The following is a 17,706-nucleotide window of genomic DNA, read 5'->3' on the forward strand; positions in this document are numbered from 1 at the left end:
GATCTATGTTTATATATAGCTTACTATGATATAATTTTCAAATTTTAGAAATTATTATTATTTTTTTTTGGATATCTAGTATAAAGCATATAGATTTTTTATATTAATAACTACTTAAGAACTAAGTTTGGAATGAAAAACTTGTATACAATTTAGTAGAAACTTATTTATAGATTTTTTTATTTTTAGAAATTGTTTCGAGAAAATTACAAAACGCATGAAAAAGTGAAATTCTAAAAAAAATATCGAAGTTCCTTGCAGAGAGTGGAGACAGAGAAGGAGGAAGAAAAAAAAGAAGAGAGCAAAATTAATAAACAGTGTTAGCGAGAGAGGTCGACGCGAGAGTGAGGAGTACTGCTAAATGTAATCTTGATGAGTAAGGAGGACGCAGAACTGTATGAAAGACGAGCGACTTGACAATACGTATTTTAATAAAATAACTTTGTACTATTTTTACAGATTAATGATAAATGATATCTAATATTTCCGCAAGCAACGGAGGGATAATCTCGAACGAGGAGACCGCACTGTTGAACGATAAGACCGCACAGAGAATCGGTGGATCGCGAGCCGCGAAAGCGCACTGGATTAACTGTCGCGACGGAACTTAGTCGAATAAAGCAGCGCGAGAAAATCTACGTGTACGCGTTGATTACTTTTTGTCAAGAGCCGGACGCGCCTTGTGCGCGCCTTTTTTATAATCTTGAATCCTTCTAGAAGGATCCAGTCGAACATCCCGCCCGCCTCGCCAGTAGCATTTGGCGAAATTTCTCTTAATTCGTACATAAGGAATCGCGGAAGTGAACGTTATTATTGCGCGATGTCGAGAGAAGACGAGAGACTTCAGTGCAATTCAATGTGATCGAGACGTGAACCATGAAGTAAGCAGAAGTACTCCCCGAGAAGAGCGAGGCGAAGAGAACGGTATGTAGTACAGAGGTGAGTATCCGAGCTCGCGGCCGCCCGCTCTTATCTACTGTGATCGCATGGCGTGATGTTAACCATAATCCCGTCCGTTGCTTGATCGAACGACCGGCGACTGGTCGCCGTCACGCTTGCCTATTATTAACACATAACAATACGAGTATACAGAAAGAGAATAAAATTAATATAAGAGAATAAAATTAATATAATTATATGCATGCCGTAAATTCTAAGAAAAACGTAAGCCGCTTGAGCGATCAAACTTGAGTCTCCTTGCTCGCAGTGCCATCGGCAACCGGCAAAAGAATGAGCTTTACTATAGGCCGGGTTAACTCCGTGGTAGCCGTACGGAGGGTCACAACACAAATTTGACCGTCTTCTCCGGGATGGATCCGAATGATGCGTGCCAAGGGCCATTTCGTTGGTGGCAGGTTTTCGTTTCGGATGAGGCATAATCGGCCGACTGTGAAGCCCGATTCCTTGCTCCACCATTTAGGGCGATGTACTAGCGAGTAGAAGTATTCCTGGGACCATCTTTCCCAGAAATGGTCCCGCATTTTTTGAAGGAGCCGCCAACGGGCCAGCTGGTTCATCGGCTTGTCCAGCATGGAAGGGTCAGGTATGGCGGTCAAAGCGGATCCCACAAGGAAGTGGCCTGGCGTGAGAGCGGAGAGGTCTTCCGGATCATCTGAAAGAGCCTGAAGAGGTCATAAATTAAGGCACGCTTCTACCTGAGCGAGGAGAGTGCTCATCTCCTCGTAGGTCAGGGTTGCATGTCCCATCACCCGCCTCAAATGATACTTGAAAGACTTGACGGTAGCCTCCCATATTCCGCCGAAATGAAGCGCCGAAGGTGGGTTGAATCACCATGTAATTCTATCGGCGGCGAGCTGCCTGACTATCGCTCGTTGTTCGGGACTGCTGGCCGCGAAGAAGGCCCATAGCTGTGCGTCAGCTCCCACGAAAGTCGTCCCGCAGTCACTGTGGATGGTCTGGCACAATCCGCAACGAGAAGTGAAACGACGCAATGCCGCCAAGAAGGCCTCCGCCGTATAGTCCGATACGATCTCCAGATGCACGGCCCTTGTGGAAAGGCAGATGAATACGGAGATGAAAGCCTTGTACGCTCGATGGCCTCTTCCTTTTGTTGTCCGCAACAAAATAGGTTCGGCGTAGTCGACGCCGGTGTGTAAGAAGGGTCGAGCTGGCGTCACCCGTTCGCGAGGCAGGCTGCCCATCAGTTGCTGTGGCGTCGCCGCCTGCACACAAGTCACGCAGCGAAGAATTTGTTGTTTTACGATGGCTCGGCCTCTAGGGATCCAATAACGTTGTCGGATCATCCCCAGGGTCATCTATACTCCGCCGTGCAGCGTCCGACGGTGGCACGCCTCGACTATTAGTCGAGTGAACGTCGACTCGCTAGGCAGGATGATGGGGTGGCGCTCATCGTAATCCAGGATGGCGTGCTTGAGACGTCCTCCGACGCGGATGATGCCCTGGCGATCTAGAAAAGGACTGAGTCTTATAAGTGGACTAGATCTACCCGGTCCGCGACCCTTTCGTATGGCCTTTAGTTCGTCCTTGTACTTGGTAGATTGGACCAGCCGAAGCCACAATAGGCGTGCGTCCTTCAGCTCGGCTGTCGATAAAACATTACCAGAGAGTCGCTCAGCCTCGTCCGCCGCTGGACCGGCATTTCCTCGTCGCGGGAGCCATCGTCGGCACTACGCTGTCACATGCAGCAGTCGATGGTAGGAAGAGAACCGCAGCAACTCAGCGGGTTCTTCGTCAGATGAAGGCTGAGCTTTGGCCACATGAACGCGGGTTCGTTTTTCGGGCAGATTCTCATAGGTAACCAGCCCGCTTGAAACGGGCCAAGAAGATTCCCCAAGCTGGAGCCACGGGGAACCTTGCCACCATAGATGATGATTTACCAGTTCACCAGGAGAAAGTCTTCGTGAGGCGCAGTCAGCTGGATTATCCCGTCCAGGAATGTGATGCCATAAAGCGCCGGAAACAGTAGTCTGGATTTCGGCCACGCGGTTGGCGACATAATTCTTCCAGCGTGAGGGATGTCCCCGTATCCAACCTAGAGCGACCGTGGAGTTTGACCACAGGTGCATTGGGGTCTTCGATAAGTCGAGCGTTGTCCGAACGTGGGCAGCAAGCCGGGCGAGGAGAGCGGCAGCGCTAAATTCTAGACGAGGTAGAGTAATCTGTCGAATAGGAGCAACTTTGGTTTTAGCGGCTATCAAGCAAGTGTGCCACTCATTGTTGATTTCGGTCCTCAGGTAAATGACGGCAGCATGGGCACGCTCGGAAGCGTCGGCGAACCCATGGCGCTCAGCCTCGCCATCGAGCGCGCGCGGGCCGATCCACCGAGGTATCCGGATTTGTTCGAACAGGAAGAGCTCGTTTTAATAATCTTGCCACCGTTTGGCGGATGCTTCGTCGAGGGGGTTGTCCCAGTCGATGCCTTGCAACCAGGTATCCTGAAAGGCGATTTTACAGTTCACAACAGTGGGCGCCAGCCATCTTAGCGGGTCGAAGAGTCGCGCTGTTAAAGAGAGAACTAATCGTTTTGTTATGTTCGCCACCGAGATCGTCCGCGTGGCGAATGAGAAGCAGTCCGTCCCGGGATGCCATTGAAGTCCGAGTGTGGCATGGGTTTCGTGTGGTCGCCAGGCCCGAGGCTCGCGTTGCATTTGATGTTCGATAGGCACTTCAGCAAGTATGGAAGACTCGTTCGCCGACCATTTCCGTAGAGGGAAGCCGACCGCCGTGCAGAGTCCTGTCAGCTGGCGCTGAAGCTCCTGAGCCTCATCGAAGGTGGCGGCACCCGTGAAGACGTCATCCATATAGACGTCGCTGCGGATAACGGATGCTCCTATAGGATATCGATGCTCATCGTCGATGGCGAGTTGTTGAAGAGTACACATCGCCAGAAAGGGCGCACAGGATAGCCCTTAAGTAACCGTATTTAGACGGTATTCCTGGAAATCGGCCTGCCTGTCGCAGCGCCATATGATCCTTTGCAAGTCACGGTCGTCAGGATGGACCAAAATCTGACGGTACATTTTTTCGACGTCTGTGGCCATCACGTACCGATGTCGACGCCATCGAAGAAGCACATTGCAGAGAGGGGGCAGCAAATTAGGGCCGACCAGGAGGCGTCGGTTGAGCGAATTGCCTGAAGCTGTGATCGTCGAGCCGTTGAAGACGACGCGTAGCTTTGTTGAGGTACTCGACTCCCGCATGACTCCGTGGTGGAACAGGTAGCTCACGCGCTCTCCGGTTGGTTCTGATTGACTCACCGGGCCCATGTGGCCCAAGGCTTCATACTGTTGCATGAAGTCTTCGTAGAGTTGATGCAGGCGATGATCCCTGTCAAATCTTTTCTCCATGCCGGAGAGTACTCGCTGAGCGGAAAAACGCGTTGAAGAGAAGTCCGGCAGCGGCGCGACGACCGGCAACCGAACGACGTACCGTCCCTCAGCAGTGCGAGCGTGTGTTTCGTTGTAGAAATTCTCACCCTCTTGATCCTCTGGAGTAAGTTGCGAGCCAGAGACGGGCAGTTCTTCTTGCTGCCAGAATTTACTTACGAGAAAAGACAAATCTTCGTCCGTTTGGCAATGGTACGACTGAGCGTTGCGCTGCATCGTTTCGCCAGTTGTTCCCGCGGGTCCAGACAGAACCCAACCTAATGACGTCCGTTGAGCTATAGGTTCATGGGGAGCTCCTTTACGAAGGCCTGGCGGGAGGATTTCGGCGTAGACATCCGCGCCCAGCAGAATGTCCAACGGGTCCGGGTCCTTAAAGTCAGGGTCGGCGAACCTCAGTCCTTGGAGGTGTGTCCATGCTCGTCGATCTCCTTTGAACCCTCCGCTTACGATGGTGATCTGAGGAAAAACCATTGCCGTTACCGTTATCGGCGACCCTCATCCTTGAGGTAATATCTGAAACTTGACTCGGCTGTTAACGCGGCCCGACGGCTTCCCACCAACGCCGATTATTCTGATAGAAGCTGCTTGGCGAGCTAATCGCAATCGTCGTGCCAGTGAAGACGTGATCATCGACGAGTCGGAGCTCTGATCTAAAAGGGCACGCGCGGTGTGCACGACTCCGTCTTGATCTGTTACGCGAACACGAACTGTAACTAGAAGCACTGTTCTTGAGACCGCTGCGCGAAGTGCAAGAATGTCGCGACTTCGCTTTCTTTAAATGTATCATGCAACGTCGTGTGGTGACGCGCGCGACACGATGAGCATGTTTTCTGCGAGGTACACTCACTTAGTTTGTGCTTGCCAAGGCAGTTGAAGCAAAGATTGTTAGCTTCAACGTGTTGTTTCTTTTCCGCAGCGGTCTTGGCCTTGTAGCCGTCACAAAACATGATGTAGTGATCTTGACTGCAGATAAAGCACTGTCCGCGTTTGTACGCGGGTTTACGAGCGTGAAGTACGCGCTTCGGACGCCCCGAAGTTAGGCTTAATTTCGCAGGGCTAGTCTCCGGTTGACTAGACTGCAAGGATTCGAGCGTATGAAGCCGACGGTCTATGAACTGTTGCAACGCGGTATACGACGGAGGTTCCGTCGCATCACTGATAGAACTTTCCCACTCGCGACGCGACCGGGAATCAAGGAGATCCACGACGAGATGAACGAAAAGATCTTCGCCGCGCGTTATCGGCCGTCCGATGCTTTCAAGAGCGCCGACGGTGCTCATTACGCCGTGATATAATTTTTGGTAGCGGATTCACTTTTGAGTTTCTGAAGAGCCGAAAATCGCGAAATGTAAGAACGAACTAGAAGACGTTTATTCTCGTAATATCCTGTCAGGATTTTCCACGCGCGATTGAAATTTTCGGCTGTCGTCGGCAAACTGCGGATTAATAGTTTCGCCTCACCTTTCAAGCACGTCTTCAAGTAGTGAAGTTTCTCCACTTGAGCTGTGGAGGCATCTTTCACGATGAGTGAGTTGAAGCGAAATTTTCGGCAGTCGTCGGCAAACTGCGGATTAATAGTTCCGCCTCACCTTTCAAGCACGTTTTCAAGTAGTAAAACTTCTCGACTTGAGCTGTGGAGGCATCTTTCACGATGAGTGAGTTGAAGAGATCCCGGAAGGAAAGCCACTCTTCGTACCGACCTGAGAATTGTTGCAGCTGGATCCGCGGCAAAGTCGTGCGCGATGTCTGCAAGAAATTCGCGCCGACAGCAGGCGCTTCCGCGCTGACCTTATTCTTCAGGGAGCGGAATATGTCAAGGAACATACTCTTCTGTGCGATGTAAGATTCCTCCGTAAGGGACTGCATGTCCTTCTTCAGGTAGTCATGTCCTGCCAGGGCCTCCCTGTATGTGGCGAGGAGCTTGTCGTGCTGGGTGTCGAATTTTTCCCAGTTGGATTCGAGGGCTTGTAGACGCGCTTCCACTAAGCCGATAGTATAGTGAGCAGAGCCTACCTTTTTCAAGTTCTCGTACGAGCGAGCGATGTGCCCGTAAAGGTCGAACTGCATGCTGATGGCAGCTTCCATGTCCTTACTCATCTTGAAATTTTAGATGCAAGTTTTCCGGAGAAGCACAGAAGAACTCACCACTGGCACTACACGTACCGGCACCAGACACAGAGAATCCGGCTCGAAGGAACAGCAAATGTTAGCGAGAGAGGTGGACGCGAGAGTGAAGAGTACCGTTAAATGTAATCTCGATGAGTAAGGAGGACGCGGATCTGTATGAAAGACGAGCGACTTGACAATACGTATTTTAATAAAGTAACTTTGTACACTTTTTACAGATTAATGATAAATGATATCTAATATTTCCGCAAGCAACGGAGGGATAATCTCGAACGAAGAGACCGCACTGTCGAACAATAAGACCGCACACAGAATCGGTGGATCGCGAGCCGCGAAAGCGCACTGGATTAACTGTCGCATCGGAACTTAGTCGAATAAAGCAGCGCGAGAAGAGCAAGAGCGACTGTATCAAGAGCGGTCATCTCTCTCATCCCGAATTCTTAGAAATTATCGATCGGCCGCGCTATATCTCCTATCGCTTTAAACTCGATCTCGTTCAAGGCGCCTCGTCTTCCATCGCTTTTAATTTGATTTCGAACAAACAGTTTCTTTCAATGACTGTACCAAAGAGAGTATTATAAGAGGTTTCTTTCATTGATTATACCAAAGAGAGTATTATTACTTATATATTGTTCGGGAGTCGACCTCGACGAGATCGCCCGAAACTGAAAGAAACGCTCAGAGATGAGCGAGAAGCGATGTGTAACGCGAATCCGTACTGTAAACTGTAATTACCTTTTTGTATATGTTCATTTTTTTATTTTAAATTGTTTAGAATTTAGTAACAGCAGGTTCTATATTTATTTTTAGCTAATAATGAATTATATTTATGAATTAATGCATTAACTTCTTTTTTATTTAATATTGGCAAAAATTTATTTTTCATCATGATTTATCAATGTTCTTATCAATATTGATAGAGACATTGGTATATCATGATGCAAAATTAATTTTTACCAATATTGATTGAAGAAGTTGATATATTGGTCAAATAATACAATTTAATATTGGCTAAAAAAGAATTTACAATATTGATCCAATATTAGAAATCGACTTGTATTCAATCTAACAAAATTGTTTATTATATTGGACCAATATATGAACTTCATTTTTAACCAAGATTGGTTAAAGATGAAGTTCATATATTGGTCCAATATTACAATTTAATATTAGCTCGAAAATGGAGAGCGTCTACTTTACAATATTGGACCAATATGGAAAATCAGTTTATACCCAATATAAAAAATTGGATATATATTGTTAGCCAATATTGCTGCAATAAACTTGTGCTACTAGGGGAGTGTCATCAGTCGGTACTTGACTGATCCAAAGCTTATAGCGATCATCGCTAAGCCAAGTTTGAGAAAACTTTTGTTTTCGCCTTTTCTTTAATTCATCGCACGTTTCCATGATAAAGAAGTAATAAAAAAAGTAGAAAAAGTTATAAGATATGAAAATATTAAAAATAAAAAGAAAAATGGAGCAAAAGAATTGCGAAGCAAAAGAGTTGCGAAGCAAAATGAGGAAAGACGAAAAGAAACGAAAGACAGAAATATACTGAAATATAAATGAAACAGAAAAGGAAAAAAATTAAAAGAATAAGAAACAGAAATTAGAAAATGAGTGGAAATACCGTGAAAAAGCGCTTTGTAGAACTCGTAAACGTCGTAATCGTACAAGATAGCAAGACGTTCTGCAACATGCAGCGTATCATGTTTCACGGATTTTGAACAACAAATGAAGATCAACTACACAGGGCTGTGCCGATTGATAAGACGGCAAGGCAATTGACGAGGGTGCCTCGTATGTTTAAATAATATCGATGTAATATTTAAAACAATCATTATGAACTTTACATTCTGTAAAATATATTTTTATATTTATTAATGTATTATGAATCTTAGCAAAATCGGAAAACCTATTTTGATTAATAATCAAAATTCTTATTGTTTCAATTGCTCACTGTATAAAAATATATACGAAATATATATATTATTTTTATAATATGCAGAATCCGTCATATTAATATAAATTAAATTTTATTTGATATAAAATAACTCAAAAAGTACTTAATGAAAAAATACTTTATTATAATGTTTTGAAAAGCTCTCGAGATAAGCTACAAGAATATGCAATAAAAAGTAGGCAATTTGTCTGTCCTCTTCTATTATCCGATACTGCCCGAGCGCCGAGCGCACACGTACACGGCTCGTTCCTTGTGTGCGCTACCCCCTCCACACGCGCAGGCAGCGGGCGCAAAACGCAGAAATGGCATCACTGCCGCCGACGCCGCCAACAGTGATGCCAGTTTCGAAACGCTGCCACAACCACAGCGTGTAGAGGGGATAATGCACACAAGCGTGAACCGTGTACATGTAATGCGTAGAACGCTCTGCGCATTACATGTACACGGTTCACGCTTGTATGAGTTATCCCCTTCACACGCTGTGGCTGTGGCAGCGTCTCGAAACTGACATTACTGGCCGCCAATCGTCCAACTCAATTGATTCTTATAGTTAGTTCGTTAGTTTGTTTAAAAGAAATAAAACTGCACGTATTTCAAGGCGCGCGTGTTTAAGTGTAATTTTGTTTTATTGTATTGCTGTTAATAATACAATTTACGAAATTGTAAAAAAATTAATAGTAAAGAATCGCATTGTGCAATGAGTGGAGAAGACGAAAAAGTTACAGTGTGGAAGTACTTTGCAAAAGGGGAACATTTAGATAATGCTAAATGCCTATTGTGTTCTGCGGTTTTAAAAATAAGTCAACGGTCGAGAAAAGGTTTAGTGACGCACTTGAAAAGCAAACATTGTATAGACTTAAAATCAAATTCTTCGTCATCAAGTCAACAGATTATATCTGCACCATCTACTTCTTCGACCAGGCTGGACAATAAAGGTGAAAATATCATACCAAAAAAGAAAACAAAAATTAGTGATTTTTTCTTAAAAGACAATATCATGGAAATGATGATTTCTCGAACTGCCAAAGACGGATTTTCTTTTAATTCTTTCTGCAAATCTTTAGATTTGATATTTGTTTCAAAAAAGTGGTCATAAACTTCCATTGTCTTCAAATACAATAAGGTCTATAGTTATTCAATTCTCAGAATCTGTAAAAGCTAATATGATAAATGAAATCCAAAAATTGCAAATGTAATATCAAAAATTTTCATTAACATTCGATGAATGGACATCTCGAAAGAACCGACGTTATTTAAATATAAATTTACATAGTGATAAACAGCATCGCAATCTTGGCTTAATCAGAATCTAAGGTTCTTCTTCAGCAGAACATTGCGTGAATTTGGTCGAAGAGCATCTCAAGATCTTCAATATAAATATTAAAGACGATATTGTCGCTATAACTACCGATGGTCGGAACGTGATGATAAAAGTTGGGAACCTAATGCCTTGCTTTCAACAACGTTGTTTTGCGCATGATATACAACTTGCAATTATTGACGTTCAGTACAAAGATTTAGCAGAAGAGAAGGATCAAGACCAAGGAGGACCAAGAAGATTTCAAGAAATTCACAATGCCAATCAATCTGAGTTATCTGACGTTGATGACGACGACGATGAAGGGGGTTTTGTAGTGGATTGTACTCCTTCATCTGTGAAGATAGCTTCGAATTATAAAGATCTCATTACAAAGGTTCGAAAAATTGTAAAGATTTTCAAAAAATCACCTACGAAAAATGATCTTATTTTGCAGAAATATATTCAAGAAGAGCACGGTAAAAGATTAGACTTTATTCTAGATTGTAAAACTTGTTGGAAGTTTGGTAAATATGTTAGAACGCTTCTATAGTATAAGATTATGCATTAGTAAGTAAAGCCTTGATCGACTTACGATCGGAAATTCGATTCACCGAAACGTAATGGTTTGCTATAAATGACTTGAAGAATTCTTTTGAACCAGTAAAATTAGGTGTTGAGGTATTACGCAGAAGAGATGCAACGCTTATCACAGCTGAAATAACATTGCGGTTTATATTAGAAAAACTGGATAATCAATCTACTCCTCTTAGCACCAAATTGGCCGCAGCACTTCGTCGAAGAATTAAACAACGCCGCGCTGATTTAACTGGAATATTGCTGTATTTACAAAATTCGATAAAATTTGAAAATGACTTAAAAAATCCAGACGATATTACATTTTTACTGCCTAAAAAAACAATTACCCGCAAAGAAATAAAAAATCTGTTAGAAAGAGTTCTAAGCAATGAACATGGAGAAAAAATTTTATGTACATCCGATACTGCTTCATGTGCCAACAACTTCAAGGAAGATAAAAAACAAGACGAATTTTGCACTTTATCTTTGCAAGAAGAGTTAGAGATGAAATTACAGAAGGAATATCCCGAAGTAAAAGTGATGGAATCGAAGGTTCTTTCTAAAAACTTAGAGAATGTATTAAAAAAAGAAATGATTGCTTTTGAACATAACGGTATCAAAAGTAGATACCTTCGTATGGCATATGAATATTTGCTTACAATTCCACCAACAAGTGTAGAGGCTGAGAGAGCATTTTCGGCCGCAGGATACATACGTAACGACCTGAGAACCAGTCTGGGGGATAAAAGCATTAATAGTCTGTGCTTTTTAAGATCATACTTTCAAAATAATGAATAAATTTAGTTTTTACGGCGACTTTCTTTATTAATATTTTAATATTTTATTTCAAAAGATTTTAGATTTTAATGTTTAAGATTTTAATGTTGATTTAATAAAAATTTTAATAAACAAAAAATATTAAGTCTAGTTTTACTTCTATAAGAGTTTTTTTTATTTATCGTTAATATTACAGGTACAGATTGTTACTTGTTTTGTGTTCCCTTTTTAATTAATAATTATAATTAAAAATTAAAAAAAAAATAGTCTTTCTAAAGCGATTTGTGATAATTAAATGAAAATATCATTCATTATTAATGTTAGTTAATATTGTTAACCAGAATAAATGATTATTTCTTTTAAAATAGCGCTCCTTTCAAAAATTTTTAATTAAAAATTCTAAAAATCATACTAAATTAAGTCTAAAGACGATTCTTTTAGATTTGTTAAAACTGTTTTCAAAATTTTCAGAGAGAGTTTTAAGTATTATTTTATCACTTGTTACAATTTTAAAAAGTATGTCTTATCTCTAAAAATATGTTGCGGGATCCCGCGGGATCCCGCGGGATTGACAGCAATCCCACATTAATCCTGTGGGACTGAAAATGATGCGGGATTGCAACCCCTATACACGAAGTATCGATTGTAACCTATGACTATATACCTATGGACTATGGACTGCTAACGAGTCGTTAGTAACGACCTTCACTTTTCCCATTTAAGCAATGTAAAACACCACGATCCAAGATCTCAGCGCCCCCAGAACCCAAATGGCCAAGCCAAGAACTAATAATCATATATTCTGACTGAATTATTTGCAAGAAAAGAATTTGAAGCGAGAAAAAGTGCTATAAATGAAATAAAAAATGATTCGTTATTGTTCATTATTAAAATTTAAATTGATTTAAAAATTTAATATGAAAAAGAGCAACAAGTTTTCTATTAAAAAAAAAAAGAAATCAAAATGTAATACAATAAAATATACTTAAAAATTAAAAAAAATTAAGAAAATAAAAAACGCAATCTAACATAAAAGAATATAAATAATTTTTTATTATAATTTACAATTACTATTCTTTGAACAATATTATTTTGGTCAAATCTTTCCTAACATAAGTCAAATGCGATTTTCAGGTAAATTCTTTTCCAAAGTAATAGAATTTTATTTTTAAGTACAATTTCATTGTCGTTTTTATTAATTCATACTTGTTAATGCTCAACAAGTCATTATCCATTATGTGCACATTAAAATTGTTAAAAAGTTTATTCAGATTTATATTTCTTATCACATTTATACTAATTTTTTGAAACGCGTATTTCATTTTCTATTTATTTTCTATCTTATAAATATTAAATAGCTTTTCTGTTACACTCACAAGCAACACTAGGGAAGTGTCATACGGCGATTTTCCTGAAACTTGGCATACAAGTAGTACATGGAAAACTATTAGACACGTATATTGTTATATCGGCCCGTAAGCCGTTTGAAGGGTAGAAATCACCCTTATCTATTTTGGGGGTAGGTTCGACTATTTCACGAATTATTTTTACGATTGTTGCAAAATCAGGTAACTAAGGGTTTTTGGGGTCGCTGATAACGAATCTGAAGTCCGTTTTTAAGAATTCAAAATGGCAGATCCAATATGGCGGTCGCATTTTTTCAAAAGTTTTACACCCTGTCAAAAAGTGCGAAAATTGCAAAAAAGTAAGAAATGAGCATAACTTTGAGGCGAATTTGTAGCAAAAAGGTCCTAATGATAAAGACAATAAAAACGTCCAAATTTTTACGATTCCCGCTGGAACCACTGGCTTAATTCAACCGCTGGACCTTTACACTCTTAGACCTTGGAAGAATTTTTTAAGACAATTTTCTGATATTTTCATGCTGTATAACTGTGATGTAAATTTACATTTAAGGAATAACATCCTCAAAATACAGTCTTTAATACATAACCAGTTTTCCTCGCCCAGATTTAAGAATATATTTCGATACGCTTGGTGGAAGTGTTTGTATATTGCAGAAAAACCCGACAAATGCGAAGCCCCTGCAGATTTCTGTTTGAAAAACTGCAATGGCACATGTGAACTCTGCAATGATATTGCAATAATTAAATGTGCTTGGTGTATGACATCAATGTGCATGCAGCACTTCTTTGCCATAACGAACGCTAACTCTCCACATTACTACACTAAATTTAAAGTGTAAGTCGAAAAGCACCCCGATTCGTGAGAGGCAAGGGGACTCACGTTCAAAAAGCACCCAATGGGATGAGAACCCTATCACCTCACGTTCAAAAAGCACCCCTGTACTACTTGTATGCCAAGTTTCAGGAAAATCGCCGTATGACACTTCCCTAGTGTTACTTGTCAGAATAAATGATTCATGTGATTATTAGTTCTTGGTTTGGCGATTTGGATCCTGGGGGCGCTGAGATCTTGGATCGCCTAGAGATCCTCTAATCAGAGACGGCCATGGGGGTCACTTTTGATTGGTCTAGAATTTTCGTCAACTCCCGCTCATATTTGAAATACACTAACCTTACCATTAACATTATTCAGAAATACAAATAAAAATAAACATTTAAAAGGAATTAAATATTAATGTTCTTTTTATGTACAACATTTTGAAACAATATAAGGCGATTTAAAAAAGAATATTAACTTACCCATCTCTGCTTTTTAGTATACTAATTGTGAGCCGCAGAGCTCCGTTTCTACTTAAATTAAAACAGAATTTGTCTTACGTCAAATTAAACAAAAAGAGTAAAAAATAATTATTGAAGTCAAAAACACTTTTAAATTTACAAAATTTATTTAAAAAAAGCATGTACAGCCATAGACTTACTATCGTAACGCTTATTACTACCATTATTATTAATATCGTTTTTACGCATTATTCTTAGTCTAAATACTGCAAACCTTTTAATTATTTTTAAAAATGATCATAGCCGCTACGTCCACAAACAAATTTAAATTGTAGAGCACGTTGATAAAAATAAACATTTAAGAGGAACTAAATATTAATGTTCTTTTTATGTACAACATTTTAAAACAATATAAGGCGATTTAAAAAAGAATATTAACTTACCCATCTCTGCTTTTTAGTATACTAATTGTGAGCCGCAGAGCTCCGTTTCTACTTAAATTAAAAGAGAAGTTGTCTTACGTAAAATTAAACAAAAAGAGTAAAAAATAATTATTGAAGTCAAAAACACTTTTAAATTTACAAAATTTATTTACAAAAAGTATGTGCAGCCATAGACTTACTATCGTAACGCTTATTACTACCATTATTTTTAATATCTTTTTTACGCATTATTCTTAGTCTAAATACTGCAAACCTTTTAATTATTTTAAAAAATAATTGGTGACAGTTCATAATGTGGTCTGCGGGAACCATACCAAATTTATAAATTAAAAAACTTCTCCAATCAATATTTTTAGTATCAAAGTATTTCGAATAATGTCGAAACATCTTTTCTAATATTATAAATACTTTGAATGTCTTAATGTTTACAAAAAGTAACGAATCCTTTTTGTAACATTTAAATTGAACGAACTTTGTGAAGGAGTATTGTAATGGAGATATAATTTTACAGAATTTATAGTTTTTACATGTTTTGCATATTTTCATAATCGATCTTACAATATATCCCGCAATATTATACAATGAATTTAAATCAATGTTTGTTAATCTTTGTATTGAATTATTTTTAAAAGGGGGAATAGTATCAATATTAATATTATTATTATTGGAATCCGCCACAAATTCATTGTTCTGTCGTTTTCCTGATAATTATTCAAGAAATCCTGAAAGATATTGTTGGTCATCATTCTCATAATTGCTATTGTTTATATGTTTCATATACATCGCAGTAGAGATTAATTTTAAATCATTCGTAAATTGTAACGGATTAGTTACATTTTTTTGTCGAGTTTGCGAAAAGAGATTCTCCATACAATCCTGAGTGAATTGAGACGTTAAAACGAATTTAACATTTTTGTGAATAATAAGATATTGTGTTAAATCTATTATTGATTTAGTAGTAATAATAATACCTCTTTGCACCGGTTTGAAATCTCCTGCAATACCTATTTTTAATTTGGTAAAAATATCAATAATTTCATTTAAAAAATTAATATTTTCGTTGTATACGTTTTCATTTTTTGTACCAAGAGCTAATGTGCAACATCTGGACGTTATAAGAGAAAACCATTTAGATATAATTTTAACAACCATTTAGATATAATTTTAACAAACCAAGCGGTAGTAATATATTCAGGCTTATTATTCTCATCTGCTAATAACAGAAAAGAGCTACTAACGTCATTAGAAAAAACATGTTTAGCTTTATTGACTTTCATTTTGTTAAAATTATTACATCTGATATCATCTGGTTTTAATCTAGGTGTTAAAAAAAGTTTCGAATTATTTTGAATATTTATCAGTTCATCAAAATGTTTTAATTTAATTTGATCGCAAGGTAAATTATATTTTATTACAACATCATTAGAAACAATTATCGTTCCATTACTAACTAACGCTTGTTTCAGGTTTTTCAGAATATGCGGTGGGTCGCCAATAATATATAACAATCGATTTGCATCAAATGGATGTGTAATAGAAATAATTATTTTACTAAATCTACCTGTGTTTATACCCAATAGTCTCCATAATCCGACATTTCCAGGACTCATGTCCGATGTGAGAAAGTTAACATGAAAACCTATTGTTCTGCTTTGGTAATAATCTGAAAAATAATATGTCTCAAAGTTTTACTACAGAAACTGTCACCAGTAAAATGGTGTCCCACCACATGCTTTCACCTATTATTTATATCGACAAGCATAAATACGAGAGCTTTTGTTGCTCTACCTTTTTCGTTGGGAAACATGATGTTTCCTGCTATTGATCCTGTTGATGAGTTGTAACATTTTTGGGGTGTAATTGCCATTTCGTCAAATATCAAGCCACATTCCAAATCAGCTTCTTTTTCAAAATAATGTTTCTTATGTGATAAAAATTCAAACATTTTGTTTGAAATTCCTGGCTGAAATTTGAAATTTTCTAATTTTTGTCGTAGCGTCCGTAAACTTGGAAATGGGTATCCTTGTTGAATTAAATGATCATAGCCGCTACGTCCACAAACAAATTTAAATTGTAGAGCACGTTGAATAGTTTTATGGGACCAATTTCGACTTCGTTTTTTCGTTATTAAAATCTGGATTTGATCTTCGTTAAAAATTGATTTCAAAGCTCTTTTGTACTTACCGTTTTTAATTTTTGTTTCTAATGTTTCTATTGTTTTTCTCTGAGCTTTTATTTTCCTTCTCATATTTATAACTTGTAGAAATTGTTCGTTTATAATTTCTGCTGTTCCTTTACATTGGCTATTTTTTCTTAAATTCATACAAGTCGTACATGAAGACTCAGAAGTAATTATCTGAAAAGAATTGTATGTCATACAAATATGTTAAAATTTTCTGTGTGTCATAGCGTTACTGTTTTAATACGTAATATTTACTTCACATCCCACATCTTGACTTTTATTATTAATCAATTGATTATTAGAAATATTATCTGGCACGTCATCATTAGCGTCATTATTTTCTGCCAACAATGAAAACTCTGAAGTATCCATAATCATCTGAAAAAAAATTAACGTCATACAAATACATTAACATTTTCCGTTGTAGCATTATTGTTTTCAGACTTACTTCACATCCCACATCTTGACCTTTATTATTAATCAATTGATTATTAGAAATATTATCTGGCACGTCATCATTAGCGTCATTATTTTCTGCCAACAATGAAGACTCTGAAGTATTCATAATTATCTGAAAAAAAATTAACGTCATACAAATACATTAACATTTTCCGTTGTAGCATTATTGTTTTCAGACTTACTTCACATCCCACATTTTGACTTTCATTGTTCTTAATCGATAGATTATTATTCACCACGTTTTTCTTTTTAAGAAAGAAACCGAATATAGTGGGAACTGCATCTTTTTTTAATTTTCTTTTTCCATCAAATCTTTGTTGCCACATATCAGGAGCAAAATGTATCTGTATAGAAAAATAAAAAATGAATACTTAATCATAATTGATATACAATTATTCTTAGAAAAAATATACAACATTAAAAATCAAAATTATTACAGTAATTTTTAGTTATTGAAATTTGCAAATTGCGATAAAAGTAAAATATAAAAGAGGAGATTACATATTATATATAGGTTATATACAGTAAAAAAAATAAATATCAGTATACAAATTAAACATAAAAGACAAGATTCATAATCACTTAATTAAATTAATAATATATTCGTAATTTTATTATGAACATGATACTTAACCTCACAAAGATGTGAATTATTCGTAGGCGTCCGATCTTTACGGCCAACATTTTTCGCCCATATCGCACGACGTTCACGATTTCTAGGGAATACTTTCATAATATAGCCCTTTGATGACGAATTATTTCAAAATTCTGCAGAACAGCCTCCCATTTTTGCAGAATATTATACACTTGATCACGTTGCACTGCGGTAAGAACATCTACACACGCACACATCCGCGGAAGAGC

The 17,706-nt window shown here is 38.5% G+C and overlaps 3 protein-coding genes and 1 pseudogene across 3 annotated transcripts; all 4 read right to left on the bottom strand.

The window, feature by feature from the left end:
- Positions 1-1,787: 1,787 nt before the first annotated feature.
- Positions 1,788-2,276, bottom strand: LOC115243757. The gene has a single exon (XM_029820953.1). The coding sequence runs from the start codon at positions 2,274-2,276 to the stop codon at positions 1,788-1,790; it is 489 nt and encodes a 162-aa protein (XP_029676813.1).
- A 1,614-nt stretch (positions 2,277-3,890) lies between these two features.
- Positions 3,891-4,838, bottom strand: LOC115243750. Its single transcript, XM_029820946.1, has one exon. The coding sequence runs from the start codon at positions 4,836-4,838 to the stop codon at positions 3,891-3,893; it is 948 nt and encodes a 315-aa protein (XP_029676806.1).
- Positions 4,839-5,885: 1,047 nt separating this feature from the next.
- On the bottom strand, positions 5,886-6,464 carry LOC115243751. Its single transcript, XM_029820948.1, has one exon. It carries the CDS (start codon positions 6,462-6,464, stop codon positions 5,886-5,888), a length of 579 nt encoding a protein of 192 aa, XP_029676808.1.
- Positions 6,465-15,613: 9,149 nt separating this feature from the next.
- LOC115243755 lies at positions 15,614-17,700 on the bottom strand (annotated as a pseudogene).
- Between the last annotated feature and the right edge of the window lie 6 nt (positions 17,701-17,706).

This window comes from Formica exsecta, unplaced genomic scaffold, assembly GCF_003651465.1.
Source record: "Formica exsecta isolate Colony F162 unplaced genomic scaffold, ASM365146v1 scaffold73, whole genome shotgun sequence".
In the NCBI taxonomy this organism is placed as follows: Eukaryota; Metazoa; Arthropoda; class Insecta; order Hymenoptera; family Formicidae; genus Formica; species Formica exsecta.

Coding starts and splice junctions, on each gene's coding strand:
- LOC115243750 (XM_029820946.1), bottom strand. CDS start 4,838: ATGGTTTTTCCTCAGATCACCATCGTAAGCGGAGGGTTCAAAGGAGAT.
- LOC115243751 (XM_029820948.1), bottom strand. CDS start 6,464: ATGAGTAAGGACATGGAAGCTGCCATCAGCATGCAGTTCGACCTTTAC.
- LOC115243757 (XM_029820953.1), bottom strand. CDS start 2,276: ATGACCCTGGGGATGATCCGACAACGTTATTGGATCCCTAGAGGCCGA.